The following is a 23,234-nucleotide window of genomic DNA, read 5'->3' on the forward strand; positions in this document are numbered from 1 at the left end:
AAAGAAGAAAGTGACAAACAATAAAGGACATAAAAATGTATATTATATATACTGAATTCTCTCCAGTATAGTCTTTGGTAGGTTGTGGTGGACAGAAAGGAAGGAATACTCCTTGGCTGGAAAGTGGAAACAGCCAAGGCAATAACAGAAAGCATAATTACTTATCTTCTTGGGACCATTCTGCTACAATTTTTGAGGTTTTAACATTTTATGTATCAACAAGACCAATGATAGTAATCGTTTATCTTTCAATATCATGAATGTTTTTTTTTTATAATTCAAACAAGCCATTAAAACAAACATAGACCTCTGTCCTTGACTCATTGTTTATATGGCAAACCCTTTGGTTCAATTTGGTACAGAAGATTACCAATGAGTATTATAGTAAAACAAAAAAAAATCCATTTTCAGAGGTTGCAAAAGGGTCGTTTTGATCATAACCAAGGAGTAAAGACATGGTGATGTAACATGGTTTTATCCAGATGAATCCATATTACCACAGCTTGTAAACATCTCCTAATGGGTTTCATAATATGTCAAATGATCACTTTTCCACGTCGTCCAAAACCTATAAAACACACAAATCATTGAACTTAAATATCTAAAAGGAAGAGAGGTTACATAGATGGGGATTAAGTGTTGATTACCTTGGGGTAGAGGATATCGTAATGGCCTGGACGATACAGCAAGGTTATAAAGGGAGCAGCAGAAGCCTCTTCTTCTTTTTTCTCATCATTAGTGCCAACGGGAACAAAGTCGTGATGGTTCACAGTGACACCTCCAGTATCACCACATGAGCTACGGTCAAGATACACAACCCGGATTGCAACACCAAGCGCGTCCGACAAAGCAGTTATGTGGATATGGTCACTCTCTTCCCCCATCGGTTCAACCGATGTCTTGCAAAACTGTGATAGAGAAACAGTGTAAGAACTTTGCCATACGCTCTTAATAATCTATTACGGAGAAATTCAAAGCTTCCTATAGAATCTTTTAGTTTTAAGTGTGACTAAAAATACTACGGAAGTATGAATGCAAAAAGCATGATAATAAATTAATGCACAAACCTGATCCACTGTGGTGTTTGATAATCCTGTTATAAAGGGCTCAAAGAACTCTGCACGCGTTCGTATTTCACCAGCAGTAACAAACCTGAAGAACATTACAACTGAGAGACACAAGCATTTTGTCAAAACTACATTCCCGTTGGATACGCATCGTCAAAAAAAAAAAAAAAATTAGGAGCAGCTTACTGTAGTCGGAGACAGACTGATCTCTACTCCTGTTAACTAGCTCATCATAGCTGGATGATAAATAAAAAATAAAAAAAATTGGCACAAGTAGTGAGGCAATATGAGAAAGAGACTCATGCAATTTCATGGAAGTCAGAACTGTAATCAAACTCAGCTGTTAAGTAAATATAAACAGCCCTTTACCTTATAGACTCTTCACTTCCTTGGAGGATGTCATCTAGTTGCTCGAGGAACAACTGTACCATTAAGAGAGAAAAAATATGAAATTGAGCATCTTCTAGATGATCTTAATCATCAGATAGCAGACACAAAAGAAGACAAAAGAAAGGTGTTAAACTTACAGCAAAGAAGTCCTCAAATGTGAAATCCGTATAACCTAAGTTTTGGAGAGTCTTTCTACATTTCTCAACGTTGACCTTGATACGATCCACTTCAGCACCATCTTGCGATTCCAAAACATGCTCCTGCAAATAAAACCACAAGCAAAATAAACTTTAGCTAAACTTGCAAAGGTGAATAGACAAACATTAGCTAGACATTCAGAGAGAACACATACGAGGTAAGAGAACATAAAACTTCGGAAGAAGCAGTTTCCATCGCCTCTGGTCCGCCTGATTGCAACATACTGACTGTCCAGTATCTAAACGTATTGCAAACAACAAGAACTTAAAAAGGACTAAAAGCAACAACCGCATCGAAACAAAAGAAAGAAGTAGACACAAAAAGAAAAGGCGACCTTTATCTTCTCAAGCAAAATGGGACTCCCAGCTTGGTACTCTGCAGATAAACTAGAGAGAGGCTCCTGCAAATAATGATTAAAACCAAAATATCCTAATCCTTCAAAAGCAACTCATAGGTAGTGTCATTCACTTCTAATCAAATCCAAGACACAGTACAGAGCAATATGAACAAGTTTGTGTTTGGTACTGACCTTATCACCAACATAAGGAACCTTGGCAGCTTCATCTTCTTGAAAAGAAGGTTCCTCCACTGAGCAACATCCCCATTCTTCACCCTTCATCGCCGAGATGGAAGCAGCGAGTTCCGCATCATCCTTCACCGTATCATTCTGATTCTGCATCCTCTCTCACTACACACCACACCACACAACAGATATACTAAATTCTCTTGTAAATCAACTGATACTCAAATAAAGATCATTCATTTAAAAGAAAATTGCTCATCAAATCTGACAAAAAGATAAACTCGGAATCCAGAAAAGAGAATCGGAGATTTAAACCAAAATCAATGGCGGATGATAGAGAGAGAGAGAGAGAGAGAGAGAGAGAGAAGGAAGCTCATTTACCAAGACACGAAGATCGATCCAAAGGAGCGAACTTTGATCTTCCCACCTAGTTTCAATCGGTTTGGGAGCAAGCACTCTGGTTGTGGGGAAGAACCGAAGAAGGAAAAAAAAAACAAAACTTTAGGGAAAATCAATTAAATTTCTGAAAAAGAGGAAACCAAAAGATTGATTTACACCAATTTGATTGGAAGGGCAGAAAAGGTAACTGACTGACGTTTCGCTTTTTTCCTATGTACACTAAAAACGACGTGCATGTGTCTTCTCTAGTAATGGAACGACATAACGTAGTACAAATGGGCCGAATATTTGGGCCTTTACAAACTCCGCTCGAAAAAGCCACCAATTCGGAATTTGGACTAGCAGCATAAACACACAAGACAACATATGGGTTCAAATGATCATATATATGAATCAATAATATCTAAGAACTAATATGATTTTGATAACAGTTGATGAACCACTCAGATGTTGTGGTAATGAAGTAATGAACCAAAATTTGATAGCTTAGAGGTAAATTGTTTCGAACGTAAAAGATTTTCCACGTTTGGATCCAAATATTAAGGTTTGTCGTCTCTGTTTATGTTTGTTTAAAATAAGATTATTGCTGATCGCATGAATTCATTTGACTCCGCTACAAGTAAAAAAGAGGTTGTGATAATTATATCTGTAAGAAATTACTAAACTTATTGGTGTAGAAAAATTCATAACAAATCAACTATTACATCCAAAAATATAAAATTTCATCATGGGTTACTAATTTGACTGGAACCTATAAACGAAGACAGTAATAATACACAACACTAGCATACGATGTATCTGTAGTGTACTTTCTTTCGAGGATAAAGAACATGTTCACGTTCATGCTAATAATCATAAAAGCATTGGAATAGTATTAAGAAAACGAGAACAAATGGTTTTCTGTAGCAAAGTTTCTGTAAAATATTGATATAAATTGCTTCCATGTTAGTCATTGTGGAATAATGTAAATAAATAAATATCGGATAAATCGTGAAGAAAATAAATGGAAATAATCATTTGGATCCACGAGATTTTAGGGCTTACAATCATGAGTATTGTAAAGCAAGTGATTAGACCATCATTAGATCAAGTGGCACACATATATATATAAACCAACGCGTGTTGGCCTAGTGGTAAAGGAATTCCGGCTGGAGTGCCCGCCCTGGGTTTGATCCGCGTTGGCCACGAGAGCATTCACATGGGTTTCTCTCACCCTCCAGACCACTTTACGTAACCAGAAACCCTTAAGTGGAGGCTTAAAAATCATGTAATGGTATGGGCAATTTCTCAGTGGTCGGATACTGGATTATCAAAAAAAAGTGGCACATATATGATAAATTCATAAGGCAACTTCTTGATCAAGGCAACTCGATCAATTGCTAGAAAAATAAATAAAAATTGTCATATATATATTGTTATATATGTTTGCCTTGTAAATGGTATTGCCTTGTAAATGGTAAAAATAGGACAAATTTTGTAAATAGCAAATATATATGACAATTTATGTACATGGCAAACATATATAACAATATAATTTGTCAGCAATTTGATGGAAATTTGATTTTACATGTGTAAATGTAGCACCTGAAAGATAAGAAAATGGTCTTATACAAGTGACATGCATGTGCAACTCAAATGCCATAGAAACATTTAAGCAATATGGAGAAAGATAAACGGATTTAGGATGGTGAACCAAAAATAAAACAATTTAGGATGATAAATTGCCGAATTTTCAGACTCTATTCCGAAGTGTTCTATTATCAAAAGTTCATAATTGAAAACCAAAACATGGTACAACTACAAGTGATCATGAGTAGGCACAAAGAATCTCACGTTCCCAAAGATAATAGCATGCCTAAAGATGAAAACAAACTAGAGGAAAATAAAGAAAAAAGATGATTAAAAACAAAGATAAATAAAGAAAAATAGGTTGCCTACATGATTTACTTGGGCCTATCCAAAAAGCCACAAAATCATTTCACTTTCAATCATATGATTAGATGGTGATGATCATCTGATGTTGCACATTTCCATGTGACCCACCTTTTGTATCTATAAAATTCCCCAAAGGAATCTTTAGAATGAACGAGAGGGTCCACATAGTGAAAGTAACTTCATCTATTTAAACACACCTTTCATTGTAACCAAAGCCATCACTTCAACGTATCTCCTAGTCTCCATACCCTTTCATCTTTTGAGTGTAAGCAAAAGAATACTTACTAAACATGGATTTGAATGGTAATTCGTATGTCAGTTCTTCCTCTAAATCAAAAAAGAGCCACAGGCAAAAGCAGCAGCAACAACAGCCACAACCACAACATAACGAAGAAATAAAGTATGTAGGAGTGAGACGAAGGCCGTGGGGAAGATACGCAGCTGAAATAAGAAACCCTACTACAAAAGAGAGGTACTGGCTAGGTACTTTTGATACGGCCGAGGAAGCTGCATTGGCCTATGATAGAGCTGCACGGTCCATAAGAGGGTTGACTGCTCGGACCAACTTTGTCTACTCCGATATGCCTCGTGGCTCCTCAGTAACTTCCTTCATCTCTCCTGACGAATCCCAACGTTTCATTTCCGAGTTATTCAACCATACAAGCTTACTAGAAGCTTCTAACAACAACAACAACAATATTTATTCATCGACCACCAATAGCCAAAACTCTAGTGAATTGTCATACAATGGGTGGCCGCAGGAGTTTTCTGAATGTGGTTATCAATCTATTAACACGAATGATGAGCATTGTGATCATGAGCTTCCACCTCTTCCTCCAAGTACTTGTTTTGGAGCTGAACTTATGATTCCTGAGACCGATAGCTATTGGAATGCTGTGCATGCTAGCATGGATACGTTTTCCTTTGAGCTCGATGGCTTTGTGGGTCAAAACAGTCTTGGCGAGAGTGGAACAAAAGGGTTTGACTCTTCAACCTCCACATTCTTCTACTAAAAATAGTGAGCGCTGTCGTCCAAGTTTGCGACTTTCTTCTTTGATATTAATCCACTATTGATTTTGATCACAATCCTTTTCGCCTCTACTATGGAGTGGAAACGACAGATATCAAGTGTGTCTCTCTCCCTACCCTCTTGTAGCTTTTTACGTTTCTCTGAAAATTCAGCGTATATTGTTTGTTATTGTGACTTATCAAATGCAAGATTTTCTTGATCATTTAATTGTTCCTGTAACGCCTTACTGTTTGTGAATTAATTGTGCCTGCGAGGAAAATGTCGTTTTTTCTTCAAAATCTCTTTATGTTTCGATCTATAAATCTATTGTAACATCCTGCTACTTTTTCATTTATGTGCGATTGCTATTTTACTTTGGTGACGCAACCTTTTTCTTTTATCGGATACCGCACATGCTAATGAAATAGCATGCTATTCCATGTGGATATTGGTGCATGGTGCTAAAAGTAGATAAACAGATTTTTTTTTGATAACTCATGTATTCCGAGCCTTATGTCCATGATTCGGTAATCATCCGAGTCTTAAATCCATGATTCGGTGGTGGCCTAGAGAAGTCAACTGGTCTAAATATAGATATTGTTCTCAATTTATCACTGATTTGGTTCTAAGTTGAATTGGCAAGAAAAACTGCCTTAGTGCATACAAATTGGATTTTCAGACAAAATTCTAACCACATTGTATTAAAAAAAACATAACCTTAGTTATACAATATGTGGTCATATAATATACAATATCTATTTTGGTGGTTCGAGGGAAATGGCTCATGTATTAATTAAAAGACAACATTGGAAGAGGTAAGAGAGCAGAAACACACGTAGAGAAAAGAAAGACTTAAAGGAAGAGAGGTAAGAGAATAAACACACATAGAGAAAGGAAAGACTTGAAGATGAGGATAAAACTCAATTAACGAATCAGCAATTTTTTGATGGAATCAACGATCTAGTTGTATTATATAATTGCTTGTTGGCAAGCTAAAACATAGATGTTGATTCGGTATGCAAAACTCAGAATACATTTTCTTTAATTGTCAATAGCTTCATCAGATCAAATAGTGTGGTTGGTTGCTAACCCAATTTTCTTGACAAAGTTCAAAACTACAACTTTATATTCTCCGTTTCTTCTTCCTCTCCTCCATCAACTAAGGTAAAGTTTGAGTGCGTATTTATTAAGTTAAATTATTCTTCTGGATTTCCATTTAAAAAGATTTTTTTTTTCTTTGTCAACGTTTATGATCTTATTTGTGAATCTGCTTTTGCAAACATGCTATGTTCTTGTCAATTCATATCATCAAGCCTGGTTTAATTTATTACAGTTAGAGATTAAACTAACTAGGATTACATGGCCTTGAGTGATTCACAGCCTCACAGAAGATCTTACCGGCACGAAACATACAGACCAATTCAAGATATCGTAATTCTTATATGGTGTTTGTAGTAATTTCAGTAGCAGTGACATTTGCTATGTGTTTCACATGCACAATGTTTTACATGGGTTCTGCTCCAGATTTAGACATCACAGGTTTGGTCAAGAAAGCAATGTTTATGGTGTTTTCGTTTTGCAACAGCATTACAATGCTTGCATCTGTTGCAACAGTAATGCATCTCATTTGGGCATACCATTTAAGTGATTTTGAACAGATACAGACAGCTCTCATACGAGCCATGGCCCATGGCACTTGTCACAATTGCTCTTATATCTATGTTGTTTGCATTTGTGATCGGATGTTGTCTTGTGGTGATCCTTCTCCCATGGAGTACCTATTTCATATAAGCCTGATTACTTCAGTGCTTAACCGCATGTTTTAATTAAGTTTGTAATAAGCCATTACTGCTGGATTTGTAGGCATTTCCCATTATCTTACGTTCAAACTTCAAAAAGATTGATAATATTGTATATCTTTGGTTTATATCTAACTTTTATATTTCACATTGGCTGGTTTTTTATACTCACCTTTGTGTAAGATATTTAACAAATATCTTTGGAGACTAGATACTATAAAGTCTTTATTTATTCTAGTAGAACTTCTATAAAATAATAATGTTGGAACTTTAAAATTTTATTAATTTATAGAAATATTAATTTACAAAAATTTGATTTTTAGATTGTCTTCTATTCTTGTTTATAAAATAAGAAAATATTTGATTTTACCATATATACATTATTTAAATTTTAGAATTTGATTTTCCTATTATTTTAGTATCTTATTTGGTGTATATTTTTATGTTTTGTAGAATTGTTATGTAATTTTTGATATAATATTACTAAATATTATCAAAATATATTGAATTATTAAGAAAAATAGATGTATTTTCATTGTAAATATAAAATCAACAATTTAATGTTTAGTTTGTACTTATATAAAAAATATATTGATAGATTATTATTTTATGATTTTAATGAGACTATATATTCACATGGGAGTTTCAATAATATTATTATTTTATTATTTTTGTATCATATTTACAACCATCCAAGTTGGAACCAGTAAAATTTATCAATTTATAGAGATTATTAATTTATCGAGTATTAATTTATAGAGATTGTATTGTATATCTATACTAATAAAGTAGGCTTTTTTATCTCCTTGGGGGAAAAAATGCCAAGTGACATTTTCTTTTTAATAATAAAAATATTTTCTCAACTTAAATTTAATGAATTTTAGTATTAATTGTGAAATAAATGGGGGAGGAGGGGAGATTAAACTTTTCTTGATACATGTCCAAGCGTTTATAAGAGTCTTTTGAATCTCACTCAGATCCGTAATTGAATTGATAAATCTATGACCCAATAGAAATCGAGTTTGGGTTTTATTGCAGCACTGGTTGAACCAATAGATAATTTTTATTTTTACTATTTTTAGTTTAAGTTGTATTTTGAAATTATTTTTTATATTCTAAATTTCTAATTAAAATTTTGAAATTTCAGTTTTATTGTCGTCTTCCTCTTCTTCTACACTACAATTTACGTTTGTAAAAAAGTGAATCATGATTGTGCTTGAGCTGCACGTCCGTAAAACAGACTGAAGTACGATGAGACTTATTATTCCCCTACACTACAATTTACTTTGGCAAGAAAGGTGAGTAAATTATTTTTTTTTTATTTTTTATTTAATTTAATTTAATACAAATCATTACATTTTTAATTTACAGATCAAAAATAAAATCATATGATCATATGAATTACAAAACAGAGTTTGGATTGTTGAAGAAGAAAAACCTGGCGAGATTGATTATAATAAATTAGAGAATGCTCTTACTGAAAAATATCTCAAAAATGATGAAGTGACAAATTTAGAAAAAAAAATTGTTGGTAAGTTTTAAAATTTAGAGAAAACCAAAATTAGTTGATGTGATCTGGTGTTAATTTATTTTTGTTATTGACAATTTATTACAATATGTTTTAATTCTGGTTTATTTTGGATTGGAAAATGTCTTGATTTTTTTAGATGTCATAATTCTTATGTTACAACTTTTTTAAATAGTCTAAACTATTTCTTAATATTTTGTATGTGCACTTAAAATTCTTAACTTTAGTTTATATATATATTTGTTTTCATAGCTAATATATTATTATATAATAAAACTAATTTATTTATTAACCCGCAATTCATCTGCGGTTAATCCAATGATCCAGTGATTCGGTAAATCATCTGATTCAATGTCTGGGTCGGGTTTCAAAACACAGGTTTATAGAATTTTTTTGTATTTGATGTTGACAATGGAGAATATAGCCTCTACAATTCTTCTTTTTTAACGCAATCGACGTAATCATTCATATAATCAACCCAGAAATCACATTCATCCCACCATCTCCGATTGAATGTTTCTTTAGTTCCTCGTTTCTCAGTTTCATTGTATATGTATAGATGGTGTGAGAGTTCGGACGATACTACCTTTACTTTTTCCAATTCAATCATTGTCGAATTTCCAGTTTCATTGCTCGGAGTTAAAGACAAATCAATGTAGAGATGTTCAAACTAGGCTACAACAATTTTGGCAAGCTTGAAATGTTAAGAAAGGAGAAAGATATTGGGATTGATATGTTGTTGATTAATGGGAAGTTACACCGATTTCTTATTTCAGTTTACCAGTTAATGATTGCTTACTTTTAAACTAGCAGTTTTCTTATGCATCATCTCCTTTCTCAGGTGGTGCTTCTACATGCGTTAATCAATTATAAATTTTCTTTACTAAAACCATATAATAAATTATAAATTTATTATAATAAATTATAAATTTTCTTTATAATTTCTTACATATTTTCTTTACTAAAACCATATAATAAATTATAAATTTAAGTAAGAAAAAAACATACAAATCCGGCGCGTAGCGCTGGAGTATCACTAGTAAACAATGTTTTATTTTTTTATTGATCCATAAAAAAGATATCTAATTAGACCAAAAAAAGAAAGAAATCTTAACTACCACAATTAATCATATTCTTTAATTATCTTTATTATCTTTAATTATCAAAACAATAAATTATTGTGGTTGTGATTGGTGGTTGTGATGTGATAATGGAACGCACATGTGAACCAAAACAAACAAACAAAAAAATATGGATGTGAATGAGATCTCAAAATACCTTCAGAGAGACGAACAAGAAACCATAAGTTTGATCTCTTCACTTCCTTCAGACATAGACTTCAATGGAACCAAGTTGTTCAAGTACCAATCATGTTGGTACGACAACAAAACTCTGCAAGGAATCCTCAACTTCCAAAGAGGTTTCAAACCACAAGAAACCGATATAATCATCTCTTCGCTCCCTAAGTCCGGCACAACTTGGCTCAAAGCTCTCACAGTAGCTCTTCTAGAGAGATCAAAACACTCTACTAACCATCCACTTCTATCTGACAACCCTCATGGCCTAGTACCAGTCCTCGAGCTCAGGCTATACATCGAAACCTCGGAACCAGATCTGACCAGTTTCTCATCAACAACCCCGAGGCTATTCTCAACTCACGTACCGTTCCACACGCTTCAAGAGGCTCTCAAGAGCACTCCCTGTAAGGTCGTGTACGTTTGGAGGAACGTGAAGGACGCGTTGGTGTCTCTTTGGTTTTTCGAGTGCGCTAATCATAAGATTAAGATAGATGAAGAAAGAAGCTTGTTGGAGTCTATGTTCGAGTCGTTTTGTCGTGGAGTTAGCTACTACGGACCGTTTTGGGAACATGTGTTGAGCTATTGGAGAGGAAGCTTGGAAGACTCCAAGAATGTGCTATTCCTGAGGTACGAGGAGTTGAAGGTAGAGCCTCGTGGTCAGGTTAAGAGACTTGCCGAGTTCTTGGGTGTTCCTTTTTCTGTGGAGGAAGAAGAGAGTGGATGTGTGGAAAAGATATTAGACCTTTGCTCGTTGGATAACTTGAAGAACTTGGAGGTAAACAAGACTGGAAAAACGGCTAGAGGCGTGGAACACAAGAATTTTTTCCGTAAAGGGGAAGTTGGTGACTCGAAGAACTATCTGACTCCTGAAATGGAGAAGAAGATTGACATGATCATCGAGGAGAGATTTCGAGGTGCGAATTTGAAATTCTGAAGTAAACTATATGTGTGGTTTTAGATTTACTTTGATGAAAGTACTTTCCGTGCATGGTTATATATACTTCTTTTGGTTAATGATTCATGGTGTGATGTCTACCATTTCATTTTTTTATTACTTGGATGTTTTGTAATTTATAATTCATAATATTAGCTCTATGTCATCCTTAAATTTAGAGTATAAAGCTAGAAAAAGAAACTGATCAATAAGAACGGTATCACTATCACTGTCCTTTAGAGAATTGATCAAGAATGGTCTATGGTTTAGACCTAGATGCTTCATGTCTCTGGAAGTTCAAGAGGCATCAAATAATTAATTTCAACGAGCTCATTGATCAGTTTCTTGACTTTGAGAACTTGTCTTATTCTTTGATCATGACCACTTGCTAAGAGCTGTGACCTATCCTGGATTACCAATGGTGACAACTACTGGGTTCATCTAGTACTTTTTAGCGAGTTCTATACACCATGAGGCATTGTCGTTGAGCTCTCTTCGTATTTATAAGAAACTGTTTATTAAAAGAAAAATTGATTAGTCTAGAGTATAGAAAGACTCAAACTAATCCACAAAGAGAAATCCAGTCCATAGATAGATCCTCTTTCTGGATAAAAGGTGATCCAACCGGACACATTAACATCCCGCTTCTTCTTTTTTTTTTACCATTAGACCAAGCTGTCCTGGACATTTATAAGAAGTTGTCTCACATTCTAAATGAGAAATCAACTGAAGAAAGCCTAAAATCACTAAACCCACTAGTAACCCATATCAAGGCCTACTAAAATGGTAGAATCGTTTTGTAGGACCTATGCAAAGTTTGAAACTATAACCCATCAAACGAAATCAAGAAAGGTCACAATGAAGCTTGATATATCCTTCTCCCACCTTCATAACCGACAAACTGATGAATCAACAAAGTTATATTGTTCTAACAGACAATATATATCTAGTCTATAAACTATGCATTAACACAACAATAATACTAGCACAAACCATTAGACTCCACTCCAGTTGATCATCTATCTTATTAAAACAGAAACATTCTGTTGGACCTAACATTTATTTTGTAAGTTTTTAAATTAGATAAACTTTTATATTTTATAGTTAAACATACATTAAATCACTTTATGTTCCTTTCTTTATACTACTATCCATGTTTCCAAACAATATACTTATTTCTTTATACTACTATCAATGTTTCCAAACAATATATTTATTTCTTTATACTACTATCAATGTTTCCAAACAATATAATTTTTATACTACTATCAATGTTTCCAAATAATACAATAATTAATCTTAATTATTTTATATCTATCATTTTCTCTTTAAAATTTTGTAAAAACGTCATAATTTTAAAGTTCACTATCATAAATTGCAAAATAGTAAACTTTAAAATTTCGATTATAAGATTACAAATTATGAAGCTATTACAATTTAAATCCAATTAGATTACAAATCGGTCATCCATCAGTTCAATCGGTTAGTCTCGGATTTTAGTGATTTTTTAATATGAATATTTTAAAAACATAAATTGAATTGTCAGATCTCCGGATTAACCGGTATAATCACAATCGGGTTAAATTTAAAAACACTGATTTAAATGCAAAAATATTTTAAATACACACTCTTTAAAAATTTACCAAAATATTTGTTAAATTATTAGTGAAATTTTTTCATCGTAAAATATTCCGCGCTTCAAAAGCGCGGGTCAAAATCTAGTGTTCATGTTATTTTATACCGATATTTTGACAGCACTTTGTAGTCAATTTTAGCATGTGTAGTTGGCTGTAGTCATCTCTAGCAGTTGATAACTTGATGTAAATCAATAATATCTTAGATTTTCATTTATCTCCATATTATTTTTTTAATAAATAGAGGAATTCTATAAATAAAGGTGAGTTCCACTCTATAATTACACCCACATATTTAATACTTTTTCTAAGATAGCAAAATCTATAAATAATGAAGAAACCATTCTGCTATGTTTTAAAATAAATAAGTGTTTTTTAGAGATAGATAATGAAAAATGGAAAGAGTAGAAAAATTTACAAACTTTTATAAACTTGATGTAGATCAATAATATCTTAGATTTTTCATTTATCTCTATATTTTTTCTTATAAATAGTGGAATTCTATAAATAAAGGTGTGTTCCACTCTATAATTAAACCCACCTATTTAATATTTTTCTAAGATAGCAAAATCTATAAATAATGAAGAAACCATCCTAATATGTTTTTAAAATAAAGAAGTGTTTTTAGAGATAGGTAATGAGAAAATGGAAAGAGTATAAAATTTACAAATTTTTATTTTGAATAAATAATGTATTAATATTATTAGGGAAAATTTAGAAGAATTTAAACTAAAGGATTATCATGAATTTTAAGTTTGTTGAAACTTATAAAATAAAGTTTAAACTAATTATTAAAACTTACTTTAGCTCAGTGGTTAAGTTTAAATTAATTATGTAAAGAAAATTAAAATATATTATTTTAAAAAAATGAACGTCTGCCCCTAATAGCTCTTTTAGCTAGGCTGGAGAAAAGTTCCCGACTGTTGTGACTTGTGATATTACTTTTGCAGTGAATAAAAGCATATAATTACATTTTTACATTTTGAAGAAAATTACGGAAGCAATGACTGTTGTATTAATGGCTTCTACAGAAACGAAAAATAAGGGAGATCACAAATTTTAGAATTCCGAAATAAAAGTCTCCCTGAAGATAGGCAGGATCATGGAGTCAATGCGACTAAATCCTCCCCCATCACCCTCACGTTCTAGAAGATAATTGGCAGATCTTGTTCCATTCTTGAGATATGTTTTATCACAGAAAACCTAATTATTAATACTATTTAAATTGTGAAAGCTACATTGCATACACTATTATACTATTAGCTAAGAGAAAAGATGTCGCTGGGTGACTTTGTTTGACTCCTCTTTTGTCTCTTTTCCCGCACTTTTTGTTCACAAAATCTAAAACGAGACTGACACAAAACTTCTACAAACACGTGCTTCTCCTTTCTCTATCTTTTTTTTCACCTCTTCCTCATATATTTTTCATTCAAAGCTTTGTCACAAATAGTAACTACGACCACGCTTTTGACCTCTTTCGCTTTTTTTCTTTTCTTAGTTTTCGTCTATTTCCCTCCCTCCTTACAAAAAATAATTGTTTGACATAATAAAAGACAAACTAAATAAATGCTGATTCATTTTTGATAAAATATTTGGTAAACAACTAAAACTTAAAATTCAGTGAAACAAGTTGCCAAAATAGAAAGGAAAAGAAAACTCCTTGTTTTGTTAACAATCAGAAAGTTTATCCGTTGGATTTTCAAACTTGTATACTTGAATGGCTGGTTCCACATTGTTCGAAAGATACGTTTGTGTACGAAAGCAACTTCATTTTGGCAGAACGAAAGCAACTCATAATTTTCATGCAAACAAGACGAAAAATATAACTAAAAAAATATTTGAAGTTCAACTATAATGAATAGTTACAAACGTTAGAAGTTAGTTCCTTGATTCAAGTAGGATTAGTCCAAAAAGTTTCGGAAACAATTTGTATACTTTGGTTAATTTTTTCTCATATTATTTACATATTTTCAAACAATTTCTTCTATGTATCAACACACAATCTGCTGATTTCTTTAATACGAAAACTAAGCTATTTTTTTAGAATTGCTTTCTTAGTTTTGGACTTGAGTTTTGACTGAAGCTTACGCTTCGAACATGAATCATTTTGAGAAGAATCTTTGCATGATGATGATCTCTTCTTCATCATAAGAAACTTCTTTCTCTTCCTCTTCTTCTTCTCCACAGTCGCCTTCGTCTCTCTTATCGTCTCTAGCTTTGGCTTCCATGTCCGTAGACCAACTAACTGAACATAGTCTTTCTTTAGTTTCACCGTCGTGCAAACTCTCTCTTCGTTCTCTCTTTCTTCTTCCTCTTCTTTGTTTTTTCTTCCTTCCATCATTAACTCCGACATGAACTCTTCGGACACACGAATCTTCAGCTTCTCTCCTGTTCCTTCCTTCTGTATAAGAAACGGCTGCTGCTGCTGAGTCCCGGCGGATTTTGATCTGACCAAAACGCCTCCGCTTTGAGGAGGTTTCAAGGCGGCGATGGTGAGGAAAGAGAGATCGTTGGTGAAGAAATCAGACGGAAGGAGAAAGTAGTTGAGTCCGAGCTTAAGCGTGTCTGTTTCCGACAGAACTGGTGTTTTCTGTCCGATGTAGAGTGAGTCTGATCTGCAGATTTTGTGCTTTGGGAAGTCTCTTGTGAGCTCTGAGACCACTACGGGACGGTCGTAGAGCTCGGAGGAACCGTCGGATCTTACGAGCTTGATCCGTCGTTTGTGTCCTCCTCCGACATCGCTGTCCGGTCGGGGATGGAGACAGAGCCAACCAGATGGAACTCTAGGTAGCTTTACGAGTAGACTCGCGAGCCTCGTGATATTATCATGACCCATTTAGCAAGTAGCTGGATTATAGGTTTTATTAGGGTTTTTGTGATGAGTAACGAAAACTCTTCCCTTCTACAGAAGAAATGTCATGAAGAAATTGATGGGAGGAGAGAGAGGTAGAGGGAGTTTTGTAGTTTCAGTGTGAACAAATGAGATTTGCTTTGTATATATATACACTATTACATTTACGCTTACAGGGATATGTATTTTTGATATTTAGCTAATATACAGGTGCGGTAACTTCTGCTCGTCTCATTTGCTAAATAGATAATTTTTTGGCCTAACAATTAATGTTTTTTGTTTTTTGTTTTTTGTTCTGCTCATTTGCTTTTTGTTTTGAATGAATGTTTCGGTCTACTAACAGTGTCTTTTCTACTTTTCGTTTATGTTTTTAATATATTTTTACTAACGCTATTTATCTTTTGACAATTACTTTAAAGTTATTACTTTAGAAAAATTACTTTAAAGTTTAAACGCTTACTAAAACCTTTCCTTAAAACAAAGAAACAACTGGAGTATTTATACCAATATGTTTTGAATAAAGTTATACCTTTATGTTTGCTTCTATTTTAAAAGACACAAGTTTAAACAGTTAGATATAAAATGTCATAGCTATGTTTGGTCCAAGTTGTAGTGTTAACTGTGATTAAGAAGTGATTACTTTAATGGTTATTAATATGAGTCTATGACTATATGTGACAAAGGAAGACTTAGACCGGAGGAAAAGCAAGTATCGAGTGTTCTTTTTAGACATTTCCATTTGGTTTGAAGGTACCTCAACTTTAATGGATTACTAGAGATTATAAATGTTATAGACACTTATGAATTTTATAGCCACCTATTTAGGAAAACTTTATAAGGCATTCAACTTATTTTTCTTACTGGTTGTGGACCCAATCCCTACTTCGCTACTTAGTCGAGGAAGAATGATCATCGATTCATTATATAATAAGATACTGATTATTTTTATGTTTGGTTGTTCAACTACTACTCGTTGAGATACCATATACTAGGAGATACTGATTATTTTAATGTTATGGTAGGAGATGGATCATTTATTTTCGTAAAAAGATTGATTATTGATGGTATGACTAGCTGTTTCAGTCTTGGAAAATGATTTTTTTTTTTTGAAGATTCAAAACGTTATATATGGAAAACTGATATTCGACGATAAATTATATGTTTAATGTTACACAACATGAACATGATATTTCGTATAGCAAAACTAACTAATCATCCATCATAACACGAAGCATGTCAATATTTGTTTAACTTGAAACTCATAAGAGAAGTAGCCACCTCTTGTTTCGGTCTAACTTTGAGTCTTTGACACATCAATTAGTGTACGCAATTACGTTGCCTTACTTTGACTCGCTTCTTCTTTCATTTAGTTAGTTTTGAATTACCACTCCCGCCTTCCTTTCCTTTTCAATCTCTTTTCGTTTTGCATGCTTTCCTCATTTCACCTTTTAAGAACAATAGTGATATAAGAATATAACTATAGACTTATTTGGTTAGCGTTAATTACAAACCACATAACTTACATCTCAGACTCAGTTGATTGCGCTTTTAACCAATGAAAATTGTGATCCCACGAAAATTATGTCACTTTCAGGCTTCTCCCTTTTTAGTTTATCTTAAGTTAGGTCGAATGAACTTTAAGTTTTGGTCTACTACGTACCAGTATTATCGACTTAATAATATTTGATCCAAGTGTAATAAACTTCTACAGAAATTACATAAACGTTAGATGAACAAAAAAAGTGTATCTGCAAAAGAAAAAAATCACATAAAAGTTTTAATTGATGAAGCTTATTCATGTACTAAAGTTCTAAAACATCAACCAAGTTTAAATATTATAATAAAATTTATAAAAACAAACAGTGTTATGAGAAATTATCTCGATAAGAAAATGACGTGTTTGAAAAATCCAATACCAGTTTAAAACTCATATGTTATCCGAACAATTGATAAAAACAATCCAAATTCTACAGCTTAGAGTTTGGTAGGCCGGTCATAGTTTATATGCTAACAACTTTAGTAAGTAATAAAAACGACGTACTTTGCTTGTAGGTGAGCAAAGAATAAGAAGACAAAGAGCTATGGCTTTGAGTAAGTTTCAAATATCTTAAATGACCATTCGCAAACTTGTAAAGCTGGCCTCTTCATGATTAAGTATAAGATGATGAAGCTTATAAAAAATCATCTAGATGTATCGCATGCAACTAATCTAAATAATCAAAACTTGATTAAGGCGATTGCACAACCGCACCATTTAGATTTGTTTCCATATACTCAATTGTCACTTTTTTTTCTCACACCATATGAAACAGACTTGTTTCATTATAATTCTGAATACATTGAACATAGGATCCTATATGGTGAAAGTTGTAAAAACCAACCATTGATTGTTTTGATCCAAAACAATTTCCAAATATAATTTCAAGTGATGTTTGTTTTTCGTGGCTAAGCGCTTAAAACTAACGGGAAGATTAAAAAGAAAAAGCTTTTGATAATGAAGTAAATCGTTAAGCAGCCTCCTCAATTTAAACAACAAACTGGGCGACATTGTGCTATCTTGCATGCATTAATCTTCTGATTATAATAATAAAGATGAAGCCCAATAATTCTGGCCCACTAACAAAGATCGAGTAAGCCAAACGAAAGAAAAAGTCGATCGAAGCAGGTTAGCTGAGTACCGCCGATGTTCATTTGTGTTAGGATTCATATTATTGTATAGGCAAGTCTACTTTAAAACTAGATGGTCGTTCTTACAACTTCTTTTTAATCAGACTACTATTGTCATACATCAGTCATTAACCATGAGATCGAGAGATTAAGATCTCGCTAAAGGTCCAAATGCTTATTGGGAACGTGGAACCACCATGGAACTTATGTTTTATTGAAATTTTGGAGAGTATCAACATTTATTTTTTTAAATTAATAAATGCTTGTCCATGATTTAGAGTGTAAAAAGCTTCAGGAAAGGTAAGAAAGACAATGTTTCACTGGAAGGTGCCTAGATCCGGTAAGGAGCTGTTTTACACGACAGAGGAAACTACTTCGTTGAACCCATAAACCGTTTTTCTTGTTTCATCCATCGTATAAAATACAAGCTGAAAACGCTGGTTTGAGCCAAAGTTTGCTGGACGTTAAAAAAATGTTTTCACAAAATAATACTCGTATTGATTATCAACATTTGATTGAATATTAAAAAGATGAGTTTCCCCTCAGAATCGAAGAACTTATCAACATTGATTATCTCAGACAAGGCTGAAACTTATTATAGAGATTTTCTCGAATCATCATTGGGTACCAAACCAGAAAAATGAACAAGATCGTGAAACTAAAATTTAAAAAACGTAACACTAATAAAAGAAAAAAAAAGACGAATCTAGTTCCCTCAGACAAATTGAGTTTGCTTCGACACTGATATATTCAGACAAGGCTGAAACTATATAGTAATGGTTATTCGATCATCGGGAACTTTAACGCCTAAATTGCAAAACCACAAAACATAAAATCGAAAACAAGAATGCCAGGAGATCCTAGTTTCTGAGAAAACGCTACTTGTTGTTGATGTTGCTCTGCTCCTGAAGTGGCGGCCTTTATAAAGGAAAGCCCTAATCTCTACTCTGGACACTACTAATAAATAACAAAGAAAAGTCCTCATAATTTAAACGCTTCATACATTTCACCCGTGATTTATTATATTCACAACAAGGGTCCTATTACCAGTCACAGAGAATATCTTTGCCTGTTCATTATTGAGCTATCTTGCATGCATTATTCTTCTGGTGTAATTGATAAAACAATGAGGTTTTTCTTGTTCTTGTACAAGTTTGCTATTGACCAACACCATTAGGTTAATATGAAGAGCCATCGATGATCTAAATGGAACAATTATTATCTATTGATCTAAGTGGTAGATAAAGATTCAATGGGATTATTTGTAAATAAAATAATAATTTAATCATACAAAAGTAAATGAACATAAGCAATGCTCCGTTTTATGATCATCACTCGCCAGGAGAGTAAAATGTACAACACAAACTGAAATGGTATAAAAGTACACACACACACACACTGTTCCATACATATAAATGCACAACACTAGAGACACCGGTGGAGCCTCCTCATGGAGCATGCGACTGCACAGCTTCTTGAAGGCTCTTGACAGCGCTATCATAAGTCACAAACCCCATGAACCAGAACTCGTGGTTGTCGACAGAAATCACTTGTATGTACTTCTCAGATGTGTTCACTCTGCTTGTTGACGGGTTCACTGCCTTCAGCTGGTTCACCGGAAGTACCACCTGTTCATGTTGGATCATCATCATATCAAAGTCATCACTCACAGACTCTACAAAGAAAAGAATGAACATAGGACACAATAGCCAGTAGTATTACCTTGTAATAGCTCCACTTGGTCAGATCACCTTCCTTGTAGGAAAGAGGAGCGTCACTACAGAACGCAAGCTTGTGCGTAGAAAGATACATAACACCCATGACAGGACCAGCAGAAGTAGACAAGTAGCAAGCATAGTTCTTGCGAAGCTGCTCATCGGGAAAGCACTCAAACGTCTGCTTGAAGACCTTCTCATATCCACCTTCCGCAAGTATCTTGGTCCCCTGAGCGATTCGAGAAACAGCAGCATCAGCTACACTTGGGCCTGTTTTCACTGATAAAAAAGAAAAAAAAAGATATCACTCAAATCATATACACTATACATATCTACACAACACTAGTTCCTCCTCACACAAAGCAAGAAACACTAGATTCATCATCAAAAGAAGAAGGGGAGCTTCTTACAGTGCTGCCAAACGTTGCCGGAGAGATCCTGAGCCTTCTTGGTGGCGTCTGCTGCCATCTTCCCCCATTTCCCAAGCGTATCCTTCACAGAGTCCATTGTATCTGCCACAATCACCAAACATCGATCGATCAATCTATCAGATATAGTACACGTTAGCACGTGGTGTGTATGTTAGCAAGTTATATATACAAGGTGTTGTTAGCTAACTTACACTCTAACTAACTTGCTAACATACACACCACGTGCTAACGTGTACTCTATCTGATACAATCAATCAAATTCGATAGGATGCGAGATCGGATGAAGCGAAGTAGCTTACTCTTGGGGACAGGGGAAGGAGAGACGTAAGGATTGAACTCAGGCGGCATGGTGGTGGCGGCGGCGTTGCCGGAGACGGGAGCAGGAGGAGGAGGAGTGACGTCGTTGGGATCGAGCTTAGGGTAAGGAGCGTAGTCAGAGGAGTGAGGAGCTTTGGGATCCGATGATGCGGAGGAGGGAGTAGAGATCCGGCTGACGTCATCGTGATTCTCGTGCCCACTCATCCTTTGATTCTTCTTCTTCTTCTTTCGATACGATCTCCCTCCCTATGATCCCTATATTAATTGTGGCTTGACACGCGTTTTATTTTGTTTTTGGTTAAGTAAAAGAGGAACACGGTTCGGATCTCAGACGGACTAGAAATGAATTAAAAATGTCGGTCCGTCTCCGTGTTACGTTGGCATTATCAAATCGTTTCTAGTCTGTATAATATTTGAGAAATTGTCTTGGTCTTGGATATCACTTTTAGTTTCTTTTTACAAAATAGTATTGAAGACACAAAATAAATGTACTCAAGGCAGAAAATGACTAAAACAATTTTTTTTAAACTATAATTTTCAAAACAAAAATGGACTATTTTGGTTATTTTATTTTCTAAAAATTATTTTTATGATAAAATTTTAAAAAACTATTTAAAAGAATTGCCTTACAATATTTGATGTAGTCTCTTTCTCACAGGTCTATCATCATCATGTATGATGTCGACAATTTTTAAAAAAAAATCTAAGTCTATATCATATCATCTTCTGAGTAAGGGTATTAAATTTGGTAGAACCGAACCAAAGCAAAATAGAAAAAATAGTTTGGATTCGGTAATATCGATATAACCAAATGAATGTTACTTTTGATAACCGCAATATATAGATATGGTTTGGTATATAAACCGAATAAACCAAATAACCGATTAATTAATATATAGTAGTATAATTATAATACAATTAATAATGCATATATACATTTATTTTATTGATATAATATTCAAAATTAAAATGTAATTTTTAGTAATTTAATAATTTATTTTAATTTAAAAGTTATTTTTTATTTTATCAAATTAAACATATATAATTTTAATATTTTTGACAAATATGGGTGCTAATATTTAGTTATTTAATGTTATTATGGATTACAAATTTTTCTTATTTTATTCTATAAAGATTACATATTTTTCAGTAAAAAAAAAAGAATACATATTTTAATTTTAGGTTTAAATACAAAGTGGGATGTATATAGTTGGAAGAAGGAATTAGGGTATTTTTATTTTTCATCGTTAGAGCGATCGGTCATGGAGGAACAAGAGGTTAAGAAGATCCACAGAGCAACAAAAGATGATGATGATGATGATGGATGTCAAGTAGACCATATTCCTCTAGATCTAACCTTGGAGATAATTTCAAGACTTCCTGCGAAATCGATCGCAAGATTTCTCTCTGTATCCAAGCTCTGGTCTTCTTTCACCACATTCCCGAGTCTTATCAACTCCTTCGCGTCTCGGTCCTCTTCACTGCCACCGCGTCTTCTGCTCACCTTCTCACTACATGGGAAGCACTTCGTTTTCTGCTTTCCTCAAAACCAGAATCACGAGGGGTTTTATCCTCCTTTCTACAGTTATCAAATCACAAACCCTAAATATTATGGTATTAAGCTATCCGAGAGCGTCCATGGCTTGATTTTACTTAGGAATCTAGTAGTATGGAACCCAACCTTGAGACGGCTTTTAACCTTTCCACAACCCCAACAAACCATCTCGCTTAAAGATTTGCCTTATTTGGGATACTGTTCTTATCTGGGCTACGATCCTTTGGAAGGTAAACACAAAGTATTATTCATGTTGAGAATGAAATATACCGACCAGCCACGGGTTTTTACATTGGGAGGTCAAGAATCATGGAGAATAATAACCAAAGGACGTTGCCCTATGCATTCCCCAACTGGAGGATATGGGCGATGCTTCAATGGGATTCTGTATTATGAAGCTCATGATACTGATGGTCATCGTATAATAATGAGCTTTGATGTCAAACATGAAAACTTCAATCTTATAAAACTACCGGAAGGTTGTTATCAATTGCCGTGCCATATGACACTTCACGAGGGAAGGCTAGCCTTAGTTCCTAGAAGCGTTCACTTTGGCAAGCTTGATCTATATATTTTGAAAAATCCAAATAGAGACGAATGGCTGCATGAAAAATGCTTTCTTGATATACCTGCTAGTGTATTTTTCAACGGTGTTACTGCTGCTGGTGAGCTTGTTTTTACCACCGCCAAGAAAGAATCACTTTCTATTGTATATTTCAATCCAAGTAGCAACATTATGAGGGTAGCTTTGTTTGAAGGAATTGTGGGTGGTGACTTTAGACGTCGTTATGGACTTTCTAGCTACGGCGATATATACAATATCAGTGTTTTCCCAAACCACTCCGAGACTCTTGTGTCTTTCTAAAATCAGCGGTTCTTTCGTTGTTGCTCTGTGTTTTTTCTTCTCAGTGACACTTGATTTTTATGACACTATATGATTCTCTTATGTTTTCGTTTTTCTTGTGATCTCCAATTAATGATTT

General features: G+C 33.9%; 6 protein-coding genes across 6 annotated transcripts; 3 read left to right on the forward strand and 3 right to left on the reverse strand.

Annotated features, from left to right (window-relative positions):
* Positions 1-228: 228 nt before the first annotated feature.
* On the reverse strand, positions 229-2,718 carry LOC108819126 (OVARIAN TUMOR DOMAIN-containing deubiquitinating enzyme 1). The gene is made up of 10 exons (XM_018592117.2): positions 2,560-2,718; positions 2,185-2,343; positions 1,990-2,055; positions 1,810-1,893; positions 1,595-1,717; positions 1,437-1,489; positions 1,254-1,303; positions 1,068-1,168; positions 648-908; positions 229-568 (listed from the first exon to the last, which is right to left on the reverse strand). Exons 2-10 carry the CDS (start codon positions 2,332-2,334, stop codon positions 545-547), a joined length of 912 nt encoding a protein of 303 aa, XP_018447619.1. The 5' UTR covers positions 2,335-2,343; positions 2,560-2,718; the 3' UTR covers positions 229-544.
* A 2,084-nt stretch (positions 2,719-4,802) lies between these two features.
* On the forward strand, positions 4,803-5,779 carry LOC108821744 (ethylene-responsive transcription factor ERF087-like). Its single transcript, XM_018594735.2, has one exon. The coding sequence runs from the start codon at positions 4,803-4,805 to the stop codon at positions 5,523-5,525; it is 723 nt and encodes a 240-aa protein (XP_018450237.1). The 3' UTR covers positions 5,526-5,779.
* A 4,280-nt stretch (positions 5,780-10,059) lies between these two features.
* On the forward strand, positions 10,060-11,254 carry LOC108819442 (cytosolic sulfotransferase 7). The gene has a single exon (XM_018592483.2). It carries the CDS (start codon positions 10,100-10,102, stop codon positions 11,078-11,080), a length of 981 nt encoding a protein of 326 aa, XP_018447985.1. The 5' UTR covers positions 10,060-10,099; the 3' UTR covers positions 11,081-11,254.
* A 3,293-nt stretch (positions 11,255-14,547) lies between these two features.
* LOC108820901 (uncharacterized) lies at positions 14,548-15,695 on the reverse strand. The gene has a single exon (XM_018593929.2). It carries the CDS (start codon positions 15,548-15,550, stop codon positions 14,747-14,749), a length of 804 nt encoding a protein of 267 aa, XP_018449431.1. The 5' UTR covers positions 15,551-15,695; the 3' UTR covers positions 14,548-14,746.
* Positions 15,696-19,480: 3,785 nt separating this feature from the next.
* LOC108818760 (GEM-like protein 1) lies at positions 19,481-21,040 on the reverse strand. Its single transcript, XM_018591693.2, has 4 exons — positions 20,678-21,040; positions 20,358-20,459; positions 19,955-20,226; positions 19,481-19,860 (listed from the first exon to the last, which is right to left on the reverse strand). Exons 1-4 carry the CDS (start codon positions 20,898-20,900, stop codon positions 19,681-19,683), a joined length of 777 nt encoding a protein of 258 aa, XP_018447195.1. The 5' UTR covers positions 20,901-21,040; the 3' UTR covers positions 19,481-19,680.
* Positions 21,041-21,958: 918 nt separating this feature from the next.
* On the forward strand, positions 21,959-23,197 carry LOC108819778 (F-box protein At5g18160-like). Its single transcript, XM_018592811.2, has one exon. The coding sequence runs from the start codon at positions 21,959-21,961 to the stop codon at positions 23,114-23,116; it is 1,158 nt and encodes a 385-aa protein (XP_018448313.1). The 3' UTR covers positions 23,117-23,197.
* Positions 23,198-23,234: the final 37 nt, after the last annotated feature.

The sequence above is a fragment of the Raphanus sativus genome, unplaced genomic scaffold (genome assembly GCF_000801105.2).
Source record: "Raphanus sativus cultivar WK10039 unplaced genomic scaffold, ASM80110v3 Scaffold1230, whole genome shotgun sequence".
Classification (NCBI taxonomy): domain Eukaryota; kingdom Viridiplantae; phylum Streptophyta; class Magnoliopsida; order Brassicales; family Brassicaceae; genus Raphanus; species Raphanus sativus.

Coding starts and splice junctions, on each gene's coding strand:
- LOC108819126 (XM_018592117.2), bottom strand. CDS start 2,334: ATGCAGAATCAGAATGATACGGTGAAGGATGATGCGGAACTCGCTGCT. Junction 1,718..1,809: donor GTTTTATGTTCTCTTACCTC/GTATGTGTTCTC, acceptor TTTTATTTGCAG/GAGCATGTTTTGGAATCGCA. Junction 909..1,067: donor CAAACACCACAGTGGATCAG/GTTTGTGCATTA, acceptor TCTCTATCACAG/TTTTGCAAGACATCGGTTGA.
- LOC108821744 (XM_018594735.2), top strand. CDS start 4,803: ATGGATTTGAATGGTAATTCGTATGTCAGTTCTTCCTCTAAATCAAAA.
- LOC108819442 (XM_018592483.2), top strand. CDS start 10,100: ATGGATGTGAATGAGATCTCAAAATACCTTCAGAGAGACGAACAAGAA.
- LOC108820901 (XM_018593929.2), bottom strand. CDS start 15,550: ATGGGTCATGATAATATCACGAGGCTCGCGAGTCTACTCGTAAAGCTA.
- LOC108818760 (XM_018591693.2), bottom strand. CDS start 20,900: ATGAGTGGGCACGAGAATCACGATGACGTCAGCCGGATCTCTACTCCC. Junction 20,460..20,677: donor TCCTTCCCCTGTCCCCAAGA/GTAAGCTACTTC, acceptor TGATTGTGGCAG/ATACAATGGACTCTGTGAAG. Junction 20,227..20,357: donor CGGCAACGTTTGGCAGCACT/GTAAGAAGCTCC, acceptor CTTTTTTATCAG/TGAAAACAGGCCCAAGTGTA.
- LOC108819778 (XM_018592811.2), top strand. CDS start 21,959: ATGGAGGAACAAGAGGTTAAGAAGATCCACAGAGCAACAAAAGATGAT.